Below are 19,942 nucleotides of genomic sequence, written 5' to 3' on the forward strand. Positions count from 1 at the left end.
GGCAAAACTATTTTCTTAGACAGCCGAGAAACTGAGGTGTCTATCATTGGGGGGGTGTCCCATTTGTGCCTGTCTTCCTCAGGGAAAGGGTACGCTACACGTATCCTTCTGGGAAGGGTAAATTTCTTCTCAGGGTTAGCCCAGGATTCTTCAAAGAACACCTTCAAATCCTTTGAAGGAGGAAAAGTCACAATCTGCTTTTTATTTAATTTAAAATAATCCTTTTCCTCTGGGACCAGTGTTGTTTCAGGAAACTCCAACACTTCCTGTATAGCAACTATCATACATTGTATGCTTTTGGCTAATTTGAGGTCTACCCCTCTCAAATCCCTAGTGTCGACGTCAGAGTCGGAATCTGTGTCTGTGTCCCCTTGCATTATCTGGGCCAGAGACCTTTTCTGGGAACTGGACGGGACCCGAGTGGATGATATGGAGGGATCAGTAAACAGTGCATCCTCCACAGACTGCCTCCAATATTTAGTCTGTTGTTCAGACTGAGAGAATTTCTTTGCAAGCATTGACATATTCTTTTGCAACATTCTTACCCACTCCGGCTCCTTCTGAGAGGGAAGGGCCACCACATTACCCTCTTGTGTATCTAAAATGGGTTCTTCCTGGGAAGAACCCTCCCCAATGTCTGACATGTTACACACACACACACACACACACACACACACACACACACACACACACACACACACACACACACCTATCACACAGGGGAGCTATTGGGGACAGACCCACACTAAAGTCTGTCAGAGAGACACAGAGGGATCTGCCAGTCCACACACTGTGCCTTTTGGTGAATTGTGGAAATATTACCCACTTACAGCGCATATACCAATAATAGGCCCACAGACCTAATTATAATGAACACTCTCTGCCCCTTCTATAACACCCTGTACTTGTATCAGCGTTGTCATGAGGAGAAACAGCGTTCAGGAGCTTCACACTGGAGTTTCTGCAGGAGAAAATGGCACCCAGTGAGTTTTCTGGCAAGTCTGAGGAGAAGCCCCGCCCTTCAGCCTCAGCAATGTAATACTTATACTGGCTGGGGATGGCACATCAGCGGCTGTACATGTATGTACCCTTTTTGCCAGTGAGAGTAAGGTTTTAAAACATGCCCTCAGAGCGCGCCCATCCCCCCCCCCCCCCGTGCTTTGCACCCTTGTGCTGAGAGACATGGCGCGCCCTGCGCTTGTACCTGTATGCCACCAACGATGACCGGAAGATCCCCTCTCTGCAGGACTCCGGTAATATACTCACCAGCCTTCTGACTTCTGGCTCTGTTAGGGGGTGGCGGCAGTGCTGTGGGAGTGAACGCTGGCCAGGCTTGGGCTGTGTTCAGTACCCTTCAGGAGCCAATGGTGTCCTGTCAGCGGAAGCAGAACCATTAACTAATTGAGAAGTTGGTTCCTACTTCCCCCCCTAAGTCCCACGAAGCAGGGAAGCTGTTGCCAGCAGCTTCCCTGTAAAATAAAAAACCTAAGAAAGTCTTTTTCCAGCAAAGCTCTGTAGAGCTCCACTAGTGTACATCCAGTCTCCTGGGCACATTTTCTAAACTGAGGTCTGGAGGAGGGGCATAGATGGAGGAGCCAGTTCACACTGTTAAAAAGTCTTAAAGTGCCGAAGGCTCCTGCGGAACCGTCTATACCCCATGGTACTAAAATGGACCCCAGCATCCTCTAGGACGTAAGAGAAAAGATCTGTATCGTTTCATGGCTTGGATGCGTCACATCTCCTAGTATGCTATGTGCTTTAATTAGGAAGCCTTTTTTTATATACAGATTTGTCTTTATACATCTTGCCTCAAAAAGCCACGCAGCGCGAGATGACTGGCATGAGTGAGCTGACAGGTCCCGCACATCTAAGTTAGCGTCTGGCAACTTTTTTTTGTAACGCTATGTAAAACGCGCAAGCAAACTCTGCAGATTAAAATGATATGCTGCATGCCTATATTCTCTGTGCGTCTGTAAGTGTAGAGGTATACGAAATGGTACATTACAGTGTTTTCCTGGAAATCATTGTAACGTGGCATTTCATATGCAAATACAGCCACAGTTGCACACAGAATATAGGCATGCCACATATAATTTTAATCAGCATAAGCTGTTTGTGCATCCTGTTCCCATCATTTTGCATGTTAAGGAAAAAAGTTGCAAAAAAAGATGCTTGGCGCTTCTGAGACTAGAAGGGCTGTTTAACCTGCCAGGAGGATAGTTGTAAGTGGACACATCTGTACCTCTTGAATACTCAGTAAGCGTACGCCAATCACTTTACCCGCCGTTATAACCACCTTTTCAAGTGATTTGCACTCCCTAACTGCACAGTTACCAAACCACACAATAATTCCATATGTTAAAACACTTTCAATACTACAAGAATAAAAGTTAAGTAAAATTTCCCTACACATCCCTGAGGCACGCAGTTTCCATAAAAACCAAACAATCTCTGCTGGGCCTTCTTGACCACCCATTCATGTGACCATAGCAGGACAAATCCTTTGTGAAGTTAATGCCCAAGATTTTAAAAGGATCTACTACCTCCACATACTGTCCATTCAGGACCAGTGGGTGGTATTTCTACTTTATAGTTAAATAAAGTTATATTAACTAAACAATAATAAATAACTGTACATTAGTAAAGTGCATGAACGTATCAATAGTACTTCTTTGTATATCTAGTTCACTAGAACTAATAACAGAACTTTATTCCAGTGAACTTCTTATGCTGCCCAGAGCGAAGCGGGGACGAAGTGCCGAGTGCCTACATACTATCAGGTACTGTGAAATTCAAATTTGCTTATTACACATTTACAGCAACATCTACTAATGATTAATTTGATAATTTGATTTCCATAATACAAAAGCAGTTTTATAGCCTATCCAAATCTGTTAGGCCCATATCAGTATACGACATCATCAAGCACATAGCAAGTTATAGTATGTAAGTAATGCCTATGGGGGTATGCAATTAGCTCAGTTTTTTCGCCTAGGTGAAAAAATTGAGCTTTTTCGGTATTTGTAGTGCGAATGGAGATTCGCCCTATGCAATAGCAGGGCCGGATTTTCGCCGTGGCGAAAAACAAGTTGATCGGCGAATCTATTTGTTTTTCGTCGAAAATGCGGGCCATTTTCGCCAATTTTGAGGCATTTTTCGCCAACACCTTTTCACTTAATAAAAAAGGTGAAAAGGCATTGGCGAAAAATGCCTTCAAAACGTCCGAAAACGGTCCTAATTGAATACTCATGAGGGGCGAATTCATTAGCTCTGAAATGATGGGAACTAATTGCATACCCCCATATCTGTATATTCAATATAACTGCTATCATCATGGGACATGTTATCTGTGCATCATGTGGAAGTACTGCGTACATTCTGGCAGCATTTCTCAGTGGCTGACAAGCACTCTCTAGTCTCTAGCGTGTTTAAGACGTCATACACTAGCACACATGAACATTTCTCTCCTTTATTATACCGCCTTAAGTACAGGTTCAAAAAAATTGATTTAAAGGCAAAAGTGACATTATAAAGAGGGCAACTTATTATTAATCAATATACTTTTGTGCAAAGACAGTAGTAATACTGCAAGGATGGAGTTATAAGGTGGGTGTTACAAAAGAGGCTATGTTGTATATAATAGGTATTGGTTTAAAAGTAACATCATTGTAACAGCATGGGGCTTTTAGATCCTGAGACATCATGTTTGCGTAGTAACTTTCAGTATGCATGAGATTTATACTGTGGAAATTAGGTCAGAGATTTGTTTCATTCAATTTCGATCCATTAGGCTTTTCTGATGTAATAGCCAAAGGACTCCACCCTCCATTATGTAGTGCAGCATGCTGTCAGTTAAATGGGAATTTGATCCATTTTAGCATTCCCTCTAGCAGTGTTTTTCAGTTTTCCTGTATCTCTGTTCTTTCATGACAGCCTTGGTTTTTGACACTGGAAATCGCAGCAAATAAATAAAAGTAAAAAATAATTCCCATTTTCAGATACCGTAATAGATTTTCTTTGGAGCCCTTAAAGTCTTGTAAGTAAAATCTATTCCATTAACCAATTGAAGCTATGACTTCAATGTATGTATTCCCTTCCTTCTATGGACCAGCAATGCTTCTCTCTCTGCTCATACTGTATATACCAACTTGTCCACAGTGGTTGCCAGCCTTAGAAATTCCCCTCAAAGTACAGAAATCCACTTATTTTTGTTAGTAGATGTTCTGAAAAATGCTCTGATGCACAAGTAGCTGCTCACATCTGCGTTATCCGCATTTAGCATGGAATGCCCTTAATCCATCAGACGCCTCCCAGTAGATATTCAGCACACAACTGATTGTGTTTCCTTTCAGATCTAGGCACATTAAGCATAACATAGGTGTGCAATGCCAGTTTGTGCATGACCTTCTGTGAGTTTGTTTACACACAGCAGCCATAAGAGGCCAAAAATGGTTGATTCGGCTGCTTCCGTCCTCCTCCCCTTTAAACAACTGTCTGATGAGAAATACTAAGTAACTAGTATATTGGGCCCAGAAAATGCTGGGTCAAAGGGTCTTGTCTCTGCTCTGCACCAGCCCCAGACTCCCTTTTCTCTTTCCTCCACAGTGGGAGACGCTAGCAGGATTGTACCCCCACTACCGCTGCACATGCCCATTTTAGGACATGAAATCCTTCGTTTTTTTTAATATAGATTCTATTTGTAGTACAAGTCATTATTTAAATGGGTATTTAAGTGCTCTTTGTGGTAGGCATTATTCCAACAGGCAGCCGTTTTATACAACATCTTTAGAGTTGAACTTATATATATAAATCTATTAGATAAAATATATGAGAATGCTTTAAAATTGTTTTAACTGTATGTCAGTTGAATCTATATATACATACAGTATAAAGATTTGAAACACTTTAGAGTCCTACTCATGACTATATTATAGAGACCCTTCCTCCATGTTTGTTACTAATGTTTTACTGTTAGTGCCAATTATGCTATGTTTTACATAATGCTGGTAAATTAAATACAAGCCAACATAGCGATCCACAATTAGTTCATATATGAGATATCTTATTACTTTTGAGGTTCAAGCATACTAAAATTGACCGTACACCAATAATATGACAAAACCAATATTCATAATTTGATTTCTCCAAAATGTATTGCTTAGAGGTACAGTGTTTGTAATATATGGTTATGCTTTTCCTTACATATATTGTGTGAGTGTGCTGATAGTTTGAAAAGGACTTTAGATTTCAAGTAAACGGTCACCAACCTACAGTGAATGTTTCCTTTTTGTGGGCTGGACCAGTACCATATTAGTTCAGCATATACAGTATCTGCCCCCATTGCCTTATTTGTTGAAATTTCCTATATGGCAATGCTTGTTATTTGCCCTGCAAAGCAGATCCACATGTAGCTGCATCACTAGTATACAGATCTTATAGGCCCTACACACTTGGCGATATTCTGAAAGATATGAACGATCTCGTTCATAAATGAACGAGAACTCGTTCATATCTTTCAGTGTGGAGACTTAAGCGATGAACGATGCGCGTCCCCGCGCTCGTTCATCGCTGGTCTCCCGTCGGCTGTGCATGCAGGCCAATATGGACGATCTCGTCCATATTTGCCTGCACTTCAATGCAGCCGGGTGACGTGGGGAGTGAAGAAACTTCACTCCCCCCGTCACTGCCCCCCCCGCCGCCGGGTTGCTCGTCAGCCGTATCGGCCGTCGGGCACCTCGGCGGCACATCGCCAAGTGAGTAGGGCCCTTTAGTGTTTTCTATCACTAGAAGAGTTTAGAATCCTTTGAGTGACTAGTACAATAGGAGGAGACGTATCAAACTTCTAAAGAGTGACCAATATAGGAAGTTGCTCATAGCAACCAAACAGTTGCTACCTATCATTTTATAGAATGTAAATACTTCCTAAAAGCTGATTTGTTATGGGCAACCTTTCCGCTTCCCCACTCTTTAGAAGATAAAGTGCACGGAGATAAAGTACCAGACAATCAGCTCCTAACTGCCATGTCACAGGCTGTGTTTGAAAAATGACAGTTAGGAGCTGTTTGGTTGGGACTTTATCTCCGAGCAATTTAGCTCCATCCAAGGCTTAGTAAATAGACCCCTAATACTGTACATTTCCCCACTGGCAAGACGTACAAGTCTCTTGTAGAGGTTAGAAACCAAAAAAAGAAACACTACATACAGTATCTCATTGTCCTATAATATAGACTATAGTCTAATGCCCTATATTTAGATGTATAGACAACATTTTCCATGATATTTAATGATTTAATGATGCTAATTTCTCATTATTTTCACAAGAAGTTATATGGGTCTATAATCTCAATGACTTAATCTAAATAGAGTGTAACCACCAATCAGACGTATGGTGGTCCGTGCTAGGCGGCATTAATATAATTGGACTGTGTTAATGTCTGGATCAGCTCCTAGGGGAAACACGATGGCAACATTTGGAGATGGCACACTACGGTTTACTGATTTATTTCTTGTGGAGCTTTCCGGCTTCCTCATTTATGAAAATGACAGCTTCTTATTTAAGCATTAAATTATTATTTGCATTATCACTAAGTAAGCTTATAGTGTATTTACCATATTGACTTTGTTAAACATGCTGAATTTTTCGTAGGTGTAGATCCGGCATTAATTCATATAAAACCAAATATTAACTGGCATAAGGAATTGCACACTGTACAATGTAGAACAATATTTTCTCCCACACATAACATGAGTACTATTTACACTTTAGCGGCCTGTGGTTGGGGATATAAATCTGTATAGAGACTAAGCAGGGGCGTAACACACAATCGCTGTGCCCCATACCAAATTAAGAGGGTGATATATTTAATACAATGTTCTGTAATTGTTACCCTTTACAATTCTATACAGTATCATGGCACGTTGGTTATTACAGCACACACCAATCATTATACTTCACTTTAATCTCTCTTAGAAAGACTTACAATATTGTGATTGTTCCTTTCATTCAGATCGTTCATAAGCAGTCATCACACAAGTCCATGGAAGCATTAGTATTGGAAATGCTTTCCTCATGAAATACATTATATAATTACTAATACTATTTATATAAATGACATTATTGAAATACTTTATTTTGATTTTAGGAACTTTTGTACATAACTCTTTCCATACATACTTTAGGACTGTAATTACGTATATATACCCCTTTGTTTCTATATCCTGAGTGTACATTCTAAAAGCACAAAATGTTGCATTTTAGCCTTCATTAATACAATGACTTCATAACACAAAAGAATGTAATTTACTTACCAACCAGACAACATGTTCACAGATATAGCTCAAGGCTCAAAATCCAGTGATACCTATTGTGGTTAGGAAATAAAACATCATTTTATGTACAGCTGTTAAAGTTTAATATCTGCAGCACATACGCTCCACGTACTCTACAACTCATCCAGTGCAGGCAATAAGACTATTATATTTCTGTCTAAGTATCCTATTTTGCTGAAGTACTATTGCATTCTTTCTTTGTGTTCTCTTGTGTTCTGCAATACACAAGAAATACTGTTAGGCACAGTAAAACTTTGCCACCCAAGATGCCTTTGCTAGAGTTTGGTTCTCATTGGAGACTGTACAGGTAAGAACTGTGTTGTGGAGTAAAGTTATGTGGTCTATGTTTCAGTCAGTATGTTTTTCCTAAAATAACATACCAAAAATGTACGTATTTCATTAATTGTATGAAAACATTGTGCTTACTTTACTGGTATACAGTGTTTATGTAGTGTTGTTTTCTTACTATATGCTCTATTGTTCGCTATGTACTTTTTAAACTTGAGGTGTTGTATTACTATGTGCTATAACAGGGCTCTTTAACTATTTTTAATGTAAAACAGGAACATCAGTCTACACTTTCCAATAGGTGTAAACTGATTAGAAACATTTTACTTATTAATATTTATTGGCTGAAAATTTTGTAAACTCTGAGGCCTCCTGAGTATCCCATTTTGCAAGGTATATTGGTGTTATAGGTTGAAGAGCCCTGTACTATCCGGTTTTACTCAAGTTGTGTTGATGTCTAAGAAAGAACAGCTCATGCTGTATGTGCTTAAATAGACACATATTATGAAAAAATATACAAGTGTATACAACAAACATCAGGGACCACGCTGGGGAATTAATACATTCCGCATAGTCTTGCATAGAGACATATTATTGATGCATCTGGGATTGTTGAAAAAACTTCAATAGATTAATAATCTTTTTGTGGTTATTCATGATGTTGGAGCACACCCTGAACGATTATTCATTAACAAACTGAGAGGCTGATGTATCATCCAGTAAAAAGAGTGGAGAAGTGGACCAGTGGAGAAGCTGCCTATAGCAACCAATTAACTATAAGGAAGCATTTATCAAGTACACTCTATAAAACAGTAGGTACTGCAGATTCTGATCGGTTACTATGGGCAACTTCTCCATTGGTCCACTTCACTCTTTTACTATTTGATACATAAACCCCTAAATGAGGAACATGGACCACTTTAGACTACAGCGTGCGTCAAAGCCTTTTGTAATCTCTTCTCAAACTCATAGCATAGTTTCATGTAAATGGATAACTAGATAGATATAGATATGTGCACACTGTATATATGGTATGCGGTCAATAGCTCTGCAGTGTCTAGTTAGTCAGTAGAGAGGTCGACACCAAAAGGTCGATATGCATTAGGTCGACATGGTTGTTAGGTCAACCTATGAAAGGTCAACAGTGCTCATCGTCGACAGGTACAAAATATCAACAAGTTCACATGGTCGACATGCCAATTGTCGAAACACATATAGTTGACATGAGTTTTTTTTGTTTGTTTTTTTTGTAATTTATTTCAACTTATTCATACTTTACCATCCATGTGGACTACAATTGGGAATAGTAACCAGAGCAAGGCACCTTGCCTGAAGCTGCTCGCAATGCAAGGGGACGTGGTGCACTATAATTGGGGGTCCACGTGCCGAGATGGCAAAAACAACACACAAAAAACAAAAATGTTGTGTAGATCTTTTTCAGTGTCGCCCATTTTCTATGTCGACCTTTTCACTGATGACCATTTGGTGTTGCCCTATTGATTGTAGACCTTCTAACTGTAGATCTATTGACCCATAAATTCGTATATATATATATATATATATATATATATATATACTGTACACTGTATATACATAAGTGTGTAAATACATATATATATATATATATATATATATCTATCCATATCTCTCGATAGATAGATAGATAGATAGATAGATAGATAGATAGATAGATAGATAGATAGATAGATAGATAGATAGCAGAGTTAGGGTAACAGGTACCATCTTCTAGGGTAGATGGTAGTGCACAGCAGCCGGGAGAACACACAAGCCCAAGGTTTCTGGTGTAACTGGCCTCAACCAGTTTTATTAAGCAGAAAAGTAAAATACAACAACTAAACACCTTACCTGCCTGGCACTACCTAAACATTTGTCATTTCTAACTGACACTACATAAGAAGTTTCACCAAGTATAGCTAACTTATTTCCAGTAGCAGATTTTCTCTTACAAAGACTCTGCAGTCCCTTTTACCCCAGGCAGTCAGCCATAATGACCAGGTTGATGGCCTTTGAACACCCCCATACAGATGAAATTACTGATTAGCCTTTTCTGAGGCTAATGGCCCTAAGCCCATACCCTAAGGATCTGATGACTGAGCCCACCCTCACTCTTCAACCAAAACCCCAATAGCTTTTAACTGGATTTTACCAAAATGCCAAAAGCACTCAGCACAACAGCCACAAACATCTTTTATCAGGGTTTTAAAACATATTTGTGAGAAACCTAGGACAAATATACCTGCCCTCGAGCGCTTGTCGAGCGCTTGTCCAGTGTTATTGCCACTATATATATATATATATATATATATATATATACTGTATATATTAAAAGGAGTTATGTGTTTTGTAGAAACTGAGACACTTACATATACCTTTACACAACAAGACTCCAAGTGACAAAATGTGTCTGCGTCCAACATTTTAGTCCATACGGACTTTTATCAAGAACGTGAACATATGATACATTATATAGAGATCTATCTGTAGACGTTATACTGTATGCATAGTTTTATTTATATCTGTGTATACATATCTACTGTATACAAGTACACACACACACACACACATACACATTACATTTTCTTTGTAATTCACATACAAGAATTTGGGTTTTTCTTTTTGGGACGAATGTATGAAATCTTAATTGCTCTCTCTCTCTATTACATGTATTATTATTTTTTTTATATTTATAGTCATGACATTATATGGAAAAAAAACTCATCAGTTACATAAATATCTATTTTTCTTTGTTTTAACAAATTCTCCATCCCAACATTTGCCATCGTTTGTTAAAGTCAGGTCAAACCATGTGCATTTTTCTTTATTTAACTTTATTAATTATCTCTGCCATTGTTAGTGATTTGTCATTGTCAGTGATATATCTCTATAAAGGGGGTCCGCATAGTTGTAAAATATCTGTATTTCCATTCTGGCACATGCTGTAGTACAAGTGTCACATTAAACTACCACTGAAAAAGGTCATCATGATTTGGACTGAGATGACAGTCTCCTGGGCGTGACATTTAGAAATAAGTGGTCATGGTGCAATGCCGCCAATAGATTACAGTATTGTTTCTATAGCTTATAGCACTGTAACATACTGTATAGCAACTAATGTTACATCTCCTCTGATTTTCTAAGCTATATTAGAAATATTACACGGATTATAGCAACTTTTTCTGCGCGCCAGTTTTTTTAACATCATCCTAAGTATGTTAAGTACAGCTATGTTAAGTGCAGCTTATACAATTTGAAATCTTTAATGGTTTTTAGTTATAAAACAGTCCCCTTTCATCAGAGTTGTCCAATTTAACAAAATCCTAACAAATTGTAACTACAGTCATTTTATCTGCAAATACATTTTGCTGTAAGTTTACAATTTCCCTGCCAAGTTCCGAGCTCAGGTGGGCTAGAGTGTGTAAATGTGGGGTGGTAACTTTATGAAGAATTATCAAAAAGCAAGCGCTGTGTGTGTGTGTTTGCAGTTTAATGGCATCATATCTCAGCGTGCTAATATTGAAAAAGCGACATTCATATTTCTACAAACATGAAGCAGTCATGATAATTTTACATCTTCTGCTAAGAAAACATTACTTTTTATGATTTTATATCTAACATTGTATTCCTTTCTTTGTTTTCTTTTCTATTCCTCTTTCTCTTCTACCGCTGGATGCAATGCACTGGCACTAGTGAACTACAGCCCTCCCTTGACAGGGCTCGAAGTGCTAGTACCAACTGCTTGAGACCAGATACTAGTTTGCATTCACCAGAACGAGAAAGGTATAAAACGGACTTATTCATTCTTCTCATGTCTCATAGTGATTTTGTTTGGTTTTCTTTACCATCATGTCATGTCATTTAGTATTTTTTCTTCTTTATACCTGTACCATGGTGTATGTCTTGTATTTCATAAATGTTATCTTGTTTCATTGCTTAAAACCTGAAGTTTTAATTTGCCAAGCATTGCTAGGAACAGTACTGATGTGTCCTTTTACTCTCTGGCTTCAGTCACACCAGAAATCATCTCCCGATACATTAGGTCCCAGGTGACTTGGATGCGCCGATTGTCTTTTTCACTCAAAGGAGTCGATTCAGTTGTTGCTGGCGTCCGCAGCTGGGCGTCTATGCTAATGGAGCTATTCAATTGTTTCTCTGATAGACGCCCGTTAGAAGTTAACATGCCTGATAGCTCTACAGCTAAACCCGTCAAAAGAGCTTGATTCCAAAGTCTGGGTTTTGATGCCCAAACTACGGACATTTTAGCACATTTTTTCTCGCACCTCTGCAAGAAAAATGTGACTGATGTGGCTAATGGGCGACTAACAGAGAAACAATTGAATAGCTTGATAGACACCCTTTAGCAGAGAAGCCCAGCAGGGGGCACCAGCAACAATAAAATTAGTCCCACAATGTCTAATTTGCCAAAATCAATTGAGAGAGGCAAAACTACATTGCTAGATTGCAGTGATCAGTTTGTACATCTGTGTACGACTGAGTCTGAATTTGTACAGAAAGGGTTCAGACGCAGCGGCTTTTCCTCACACCATGTGGTGCTTAATCTGTAGTCTTGTACATGTATAAAACCAATTCATGTGCATTTGATGTTGCAGCCCAACCTCACTAGTACACAGTGAGCTACTTTTATTTGATTCCACTATCTGTATGAGATGCAAATATGGTACACTGCTCTGAGCTTCTCACATTGGGCGTCTCATGCAGAATGGCCTATATAGAGGCTAGCTGTATGAGGACACATCTGTATTGTAGTGTTGCATTGCCCTGCTAATTTCTAAGGAGGTCACCCAGATCTGATCTCTGGGCTGCGTTTTTTACTGTCTCGCGTTCAGATAGTCGCCGCCCACAGTGGGAGTGTATTTTCGCTGTGCAAGTGTGCGATTGCATGTGTACGCTGAGCTGCTAAAATTCGATGTGTGCAGTCTCTGTGCAGCCCAGGACTTACTCTTCCAGTGCGATAGAATCAGACTGACCGGGGTCCGGATATGATGTCACACACCCTCCCTGAAAACGTTTGGGCACGCCTCCGTTTTCCCAAACACTCCCAGTAAACGCTCAGTTACCACCCACAAACTGCTTCCTCCTGTCAATCACCTTGCGAATGCCCGTGCGAACGGATTTCTCGCACCATCCTGTCGCTGACAGGTGATGCCCGTCGTTGTTGACCGACGCGTGTGCACATTGCGGTGCATACGCATGTGCTGTTATGACCTGATCGCCCGCTATGCGAAAACGCACAGCAGCGACCAGATCTGAATGACCACCTAAAAGGAGTAATGCATATTACTGAATCAACTGGCCGGATTGGCTGATGCACTGTGTATTACAGATCTTCATCAAATTAAATAGTCTATAGAGCAGTTTTTGAAATGGGACTCAGACATTGCAGAAGATTTGTTCTACACAGATTTATTTATTTTGTTTAGAACCTGGATACCACAGATACGGTAAAATCTGTTCATGCAGTACAATTCTCTGCACACCTGATCTGTGTCTTATATAATGCCCAATACACAAGTTCAATCAGAGGTTCACCGTCCAGTTTGATCACACATACTGATGACCAAGTTGGATGAGAGTTAGCTATTTGGCTTAGCAGCCATAGCTCTTCTTTTGCTTCAATCTAACTGCATTTAACAACATGTACAATTTAGAAGAGATTATTACCAGGTATGAGTTAGGGTCTTGAAACCACATTAGTGTTAAGGGGGGTACACACGGAGAGATCAGTGCTTAAAATCTATGCAATCTGACTAGATTGTTTAGAAGTTAAGCACGGATCTCTTGTGTGTATGCCCCCCCAATGACAGCGAAGCGCTGCCCAGCATGCATGTAGGCTCAATCTAGCAGGTCGCTCGCTTCAGCGCTGTGTGAAGAAAGCAGCCCCCCGCCCTTGCTCAGCACACATCACGCTGTGCTGAGCAGGGATAGAGATGTGTGCTGAGCGGTCACTGATAGATCGCTCGGCACACATCTCTTTAGTGTGTACCCCCCTTTAATGTTTGGATTATTATTACTCAATGTCACTGCAGATATTGCCTTAGGGCAGTGAAAGCATGCAAACCTCCCTGGTAGATAGAATTGCCTTAAGGTCACGTCACTTATATATTTATACATACAGGTTGGTTATCTAATAGATCAGAAACCAGAACACCCCCCCGCAGCAAACTGAAAGTTGTATTTACAATGATACAATTGTTGCCACCTTCTGTATGAAATAAAACATGCCTAATAGTAGGTTAATGCTTAGCACTGCTATGTTACTTTTACCATGTCATTTGGATATGTTATTAGAGAGGCCTGCTTTTATGGGCATCTATAAGGGGAGGAATAGAAGCTATTGATATAGATATTAAGCAAATAGGAGGCAATAAAAAGCAATGGAATTTGCTGCGCTATATAAGAAACTGTTAATAAATAAATAATAAACATTATTATCATTACTATTATGATGATTATTATAATAATTATTATTATTTGTATTATTATTATTATCATCATCAACATCATCTTTTACTTAGCCCCACATACTACACAGTACATTACACTACATATATCTTCTGGCTTTATGTTGGTTATAGATTACAAGTGAAAGTACACGATTGTTCATATTGTAGTCATTTTAATATCAAATATTATATACTAAAATATGTAAATGTTTAATTACAATTTACACCAAGGCTAGGTTTATTGTTAACAGCTTTTAAAGCTAGCATTGTTGTAAAGTATAGTAAGTAATTGTTGCTGAGTACAGAGTTTTTGTCTCTTGGCTACATGATAGTAAGTGCCCCATAAATGAATATATCTCTCTACAGTATACAATATGCCTAGTTTTTCATTTCTGATTCTATAATGCTCCATAAATAATGTTGTATTTAGGTGCAAATATGACATTATTTTTGCATTCCATACTGGAAATGCCAAGCTGTGCTTGCACTGATATCACTTTGTGGGCATATTATTGTTATACCCATTACTCACTGCAGTGCAGTCAATATAGACAAAGCTCTTGAAAAGCTTGAATACTTGTAACTAAAAACACCACTTTCTGAATCAGAGGCCCCGGGCATACTCCGCAAAATGCACTCATTTAGCTTATAAGGCAAACAGCATTTTATTATTATTTTGCAATCTGGTCTGTCAATTAAATTTATACAGTTAACTTTTATGTTATTTGTTTTACATAGTTCCTACGCACATGTCAAAGGACATTTACAACCAAGATTTTCTTTGGCCTTTATAAAGCTATCTGTGTTTTGATGTTGTTGTATGGTTATAGCTGGTGATGTGCAGTCTCCATAGTACAGTACATCAATTGTTAGCACTGTACAGTTAAACAAGAGACATGATTTTCTTCCTAACCACATGTAATATCCTGTACAGTATTGTGTGTTGCAGTGGTTGTAACATTCTTTACTGATGAACTTTCTAGATCCATGATGTGCTCCCCTATTATTTATTCAATATGCAGTATTAGGTAAAGTACTTTAGGTTAGGCAGTGTGAACAGACATGTTATCAGTAAGAAATTTGTGGCTTGCTGCTCATACTGCACAGTACTGTACTCCTTTATCCATAACTCAATGCCTCGTTCATACTGGATAAAAAGAAAAAATAGGAGAACAAAATATACAACTAAGCTATAGCTTCTTTCTGGTTGACGTATATACTTGAAAAGCCCCTAACCTGCATACTTCTGTACAGCTATGAGGCGTAGAGCCGTAGAGTCACATATATACAAGAAGTTGATATGTGTTTGTGCGTGCCTTGTGTGGTATATAAACAATGTTTACAAGAGATCGCCTGTGTAATGTGCTTCATGTTGAAAAGTTTTATTTTTCAGTAAAATGTAATAACTGAAACTACTGTACACTCACTTTTCAGTAGTCTGATTATTAGCGTCACTTGTCCATATTGCTAAATTCATTGTTGGACAGTCAGAAATTTCCCATGAATCTGACAGTTTTAATGTTTCATTAAATATGTGTCATCATCCCCATGTTATATATTTAACCTATATTTTATATATGTTTTATACAGTATATAATGAAAGGCCATTTCTAAAGAACAGAACTTGCATACAAAATACTTTATTATGTCATGATCACTAATCATTTCTCTGTACAGTGACTGCAAGGAGCACTGCTGCTGTAACTGTCTATGTACTAAGCCTTGGAGAGAGATAAAGTGGACAGAGATAAAGTACCAACCAACCAGCTCCTAGCTGTCATTTTGCAAACACAGCATGTGACATTGCAGTTAGGAGCTGATTGGCCGGTACTTTATCTCCGTCCATTTTATCTCTCTCCGAGGCTTAGTAAATAGACTCCTTAGGTAGGAGGAGAATACCAGGGGTGAGAAAATAGATGGTTATCGATTTATATATAAATTATTTATTAACAGTTAAGCTGGGGATACTGTACACTATACAATTATCTGGCAGATATTCTACCAGATCTGGCCGGTTGGAATGAAAATCTGGTAATGGATGAGAGCAAATGCCAATCGACCATTTGCTGCCAAACACTGGAAAATGGATACAAAATGTTGTTCATACAAAATGGTTAAATTATAGACAGGTTTTGTCCGTTATCCAGTGTTTGGGAGCAAATGGTTGATTGTCATTTGCTGTCATGCTGCTTCATGACCTGCTGCTCATACCTATAAATCACTTCATTTTGCAGCAAGGAGATGATGTGTTGAATCATATTATAATGTATACAGTTTTAATGGCATGTAGTCATGTGACCAGCGGTCAGGAGACCGACGGTCACATAACCTCCCCTTACATCCCGTCCCCTCACAATCCCGACGGTCAGCATGCCGACCAACAGGGACTTTTCCCACTCATAGGTGTCCACAACACCCATAGGGTGGGAATAGAATGGTCACCACCAAACCTGCAGCGTAGCGAGCGCAGCGAGCATGCAAGGGGAGAGCTGCAGAAACCCTTTCCCCCTGCCGGGATTCCGCTGCCGCCGGTCACGCATACCACACCCAGTTTTAATATGTACAGTAATACTGTTCTTTGGTCTTTTTTTAAATTGCAAATTTTGTGCGATCATTGTACCTTTCTCAGTAATACTGTTTGTACAACTGTGCCTTTTCCTTTAATAATATTCAAGTGCATAGCTATTATAGGTGCAGGGAGTGCAGTTGCCATGGGGCTCACCTTCCCTGTCACAGTTATATGACACATTGTTCATCATAGGGTGATACATAGGGGCCCTTACCAACATTGTCCTTGAGGCCTACAATTATGCCCCTAGACCTGCTCATTGTAGTGTGGTATACAGTGAACTGGAGGGCATTATGATGTTACATAATATGAACTGGGGGATTGTAATGTGGCACAATGGGTTTGAATTGGATTTGAAAGCAAGGCAGAAAAAGCAAGTAACTTTGTGTCTGGAACATACCATGTTGCCACGCAAGGGGAGGAAATACATTTACAGTATACTTTTTCTGTGCAGGGTAAATACTGGCTGCTTATGCATGTACCCACCCAAATCTAACTCTCTCTGCACATGTTACATTTGCCCCACCTGTGGTGGAACATGGTTTTGCTGAGTAGCTTGCTTTTTTGTGTTTGCTTCCATATCTGAATAACCCCAAATATGAAGTAGAGGCACTATATTTTAGCATAATATGAACTGGGGGCACTGTAATGTAGCATAATATAAACTGGGGACACTGTATGTCATAATGTGAATTGACTGTATTGTATTGCATAATGTGTACTGGTTGCCCTACAATTTTACATAACATCAACTAGGGCGCTTCTATGCTTCATAAAATAAACTAGTACACTACTATAGGGAATAACATAAAAGGCACTACTATATGTATGTATGTATGTATGTATGTGTATATATATATATATCTATATACACATATATATATACAGATGGAGCCGCGTTCATCTGAGGCGGCTCCATCGCAGGCGTGCACTCCCAGCGTGACTAAGCGATCCGTCTGCTTAGTCACGGCAGGAGTGCACAGAGGCGCTCTCCCATTCTATGACAGACACCTGTAGTAGCTAGGCGCCTGGCCGGGCACGCCCTGGCACAGTCGGAGCCATGACTAGCGTGGCTTCATCTGTATATATATATATACATTTTTTTTACAGTGGTTAAAGTGGAAATTTTGAAGTGAGGTATGGAAAAGGAAATGGTTAGTGCGCACTGAGGACGCGCGTAAAAAATAGAGGTGTTGCCTCATGGGGAAGGGGCGTGGCCACATAGTACCAATTCACATTACACCACACAGTAGTAACCCTGATACACATCATATCAGGTAGAGCCCCTTATACAACACAGGAAAAACAAAACACAGGAAGAAAAAAAACTGATTCATGCTCTTTGCATTATTTGTCATTTTTGCTCCTTATGGTAATGACCCTTACACATTTTGCCACACACCGTAATGCCCATTCCACCTTATTCCACACTGTAATGCCCATTTTACATTATTCCATACACCGTAATGCCCATTACACGTTATGCCACATATAGTTATGCCCGACACCATTTTATGCTCCACACACAATAATGTCCCATACAAATGATGCCCACAGTAAGACTTCTAATTATTTTTAAATTACCTGCTCGTTGCCAGTGATCTTATGATATATACAGTGTGTGTGTGTGTGTGCGCGCGCGTGTGCGTATGGGTATTAAGGAAGGAGAACAATTTTGGTATATAGATTGCCAAGTCTGCACCTTGACACATAGCTGAACAGCAGGGCCGGCTCTAGGCATGTTCGAATAGAGCGGCCACGCAGGGCGCCACCCTTAATGGGCGCCGCGCGCTGGCGCCGCCATATTCGAACATGGAGCCGGCCCTGCTCTTCAGCATCGTGTAACTTGAGTGCGCTATACGCGCTGAGCGGCGCCGGTGTCTAACGTCAGACGCTGGCGCCGCGCAGCGCGCACAGCGCACTCAAGCGCCTTGGACTTGGAGGCTTCCTGGCCGCCCTCCAGCCAGCACCCCCGCACCCGGACCCGGACCTGCACTGCCGCACCCGGACAGCAGTACTCCTCCCCCTCCAACGCTGCAGGTATTTGGGGGGGGGGGGGCGGCTGAGTGAATCATTTATGGATGGCACTGTGGGGGCATTTATCTGGCACTGTGGGGGCGTTTATCTGGCACTGTGGGGACATTTATATGGCACTGTGGCACGGGGGGCATTTATCTGGCACTGTGGGGGCATTTACCTGGCACTGTGGGGACATTTATCTGGCACTGGGGGCATTTATCTGGCACTGTGGGGACATTTATCTGGCACTGTGGCACTGGGGGCATTTACCTGGCACTGTGGGGGCATTTACCTGGCACTGTGGGGACATTTATCTGGCACTGGGGGCATTTATCTGGCACTGTGGGGACATTTATCTGCCACTGTGGCACTGGGGGCATTTATCTGGCACTGTGGAGGCATTTATCTGGCACTGTGGGGACATTTATCTGGCACTGGGGGCATTTATCTGGCACTGTGGGGACATTTATCTGGCACTGTGGGGGCATTTATCTGGCAGTGTGGGGACATTTATCTGGCACTGTGGGCATTTACCTGGCACTGTGGGGACATTTATCTGGCTCTGGGGGCATTTATCTGGCACTGGGGGCATTTATCTGGCACTGTGGGGACATTTATCTGGCACTGTGGCTGTGGGGGCATTTATCTGGCACTGTGGGGGCATTTATCTGGCACTGTGGGGGCATTTATCTGGCACTATGGGGACATTTTGGCACTGTGGGGGCATTTATCTGGCACTGTGGGGGCATTTATCTGGCACTGTGGGGACATTTATCTGGCACTGTGGGGACATTTATGTAGCACTGTGGGGGCATTTATGTAGCACTGTGGGGGCATTTATCTGGCACTGTGGGGGCATTTATCTGGCACTGTGGGGACATTTATCTGGCACTGTGGGGGCATTTATCTAGCACTGTGGGGGCTTTTCTGTATCTACATATCTGGCACTGTGTGGCCATTTATGTATCTGGCATTGCTGGGGGGCATGTCATGTGTTGCTGGCACTGCTGGGGGGCATGTCATGTGTAGCTGGCACGGCTGGGGAGAATATCATGTAGTGTTCCCGCTAGGCGTCTGTGGCTAGGCAAAGTGTCTAACGTGCTCTGCCTGGCGCAAAGTGTCTAACGTGCTCTGCCTGGCGCAAAGTGTCTAACGTGCTCTGCCTGGCGCAAAGTGTCTAACGTGCTCTGCCTGGCGCAAAGTGTCTAACGTGCTCTGCCTGGCGCAAAGTGTCTAACGTGCTCTGCCTGGCGCA

General features: G+C 40.8%; 1 protein-coding gene across 15 annotated transcripts in view; it reads left to right on the forward strand.

Moving 5' to 3' along the window:
• RIMS1 (regulating synaptic membrane exocytosis 1) overlaps positions 1-19,942 on the forward strand; it is a 581,909-nt gene that overhangs the window by 336,318 nt on the left and 225,649 nt on the right. For 9 of the 15 annotated variants that reach the window (XM_063916803.1, XM_063916791.1, XM_063916792.1 and 6 more), the window contains 3 exons: positions 2,718-2,780; positions 7,559-7,636; positions 11,326-11,415. In XM_063916803.1, coding sequence (XP_063772873.1) covers positions 2,718-2,780; positions 7,559-7,636; positions 11,326-11,415 — 231 coding nt within the window. The remainder of the gene's footprint in view (positions 1-2,717; positions 2,781-7,558; positions 7,637-11,325; positions 11,416-19,942) is intronic. The other 6 variants (XM_063916807.1, XM_063916796.1, XM_063916797.1 and 3 more) reach the window with 2 other exon arrangements.

Source organism: Pseudophryne corroboree, chromosome 4, assembly GCF_028390025.1.
Source record: "Pseudophryne corroboree isolate aPseCor3 chromosome 4, aPseCor3.hap2, whole genome shotgun sequence".
Taxonomy (NCBI): Eukaryota; Metazoa; Chordata; class Amphibia; order Anura; family Myobatrachidae; genus Pseudophryne; species Pseudophryne corroboree.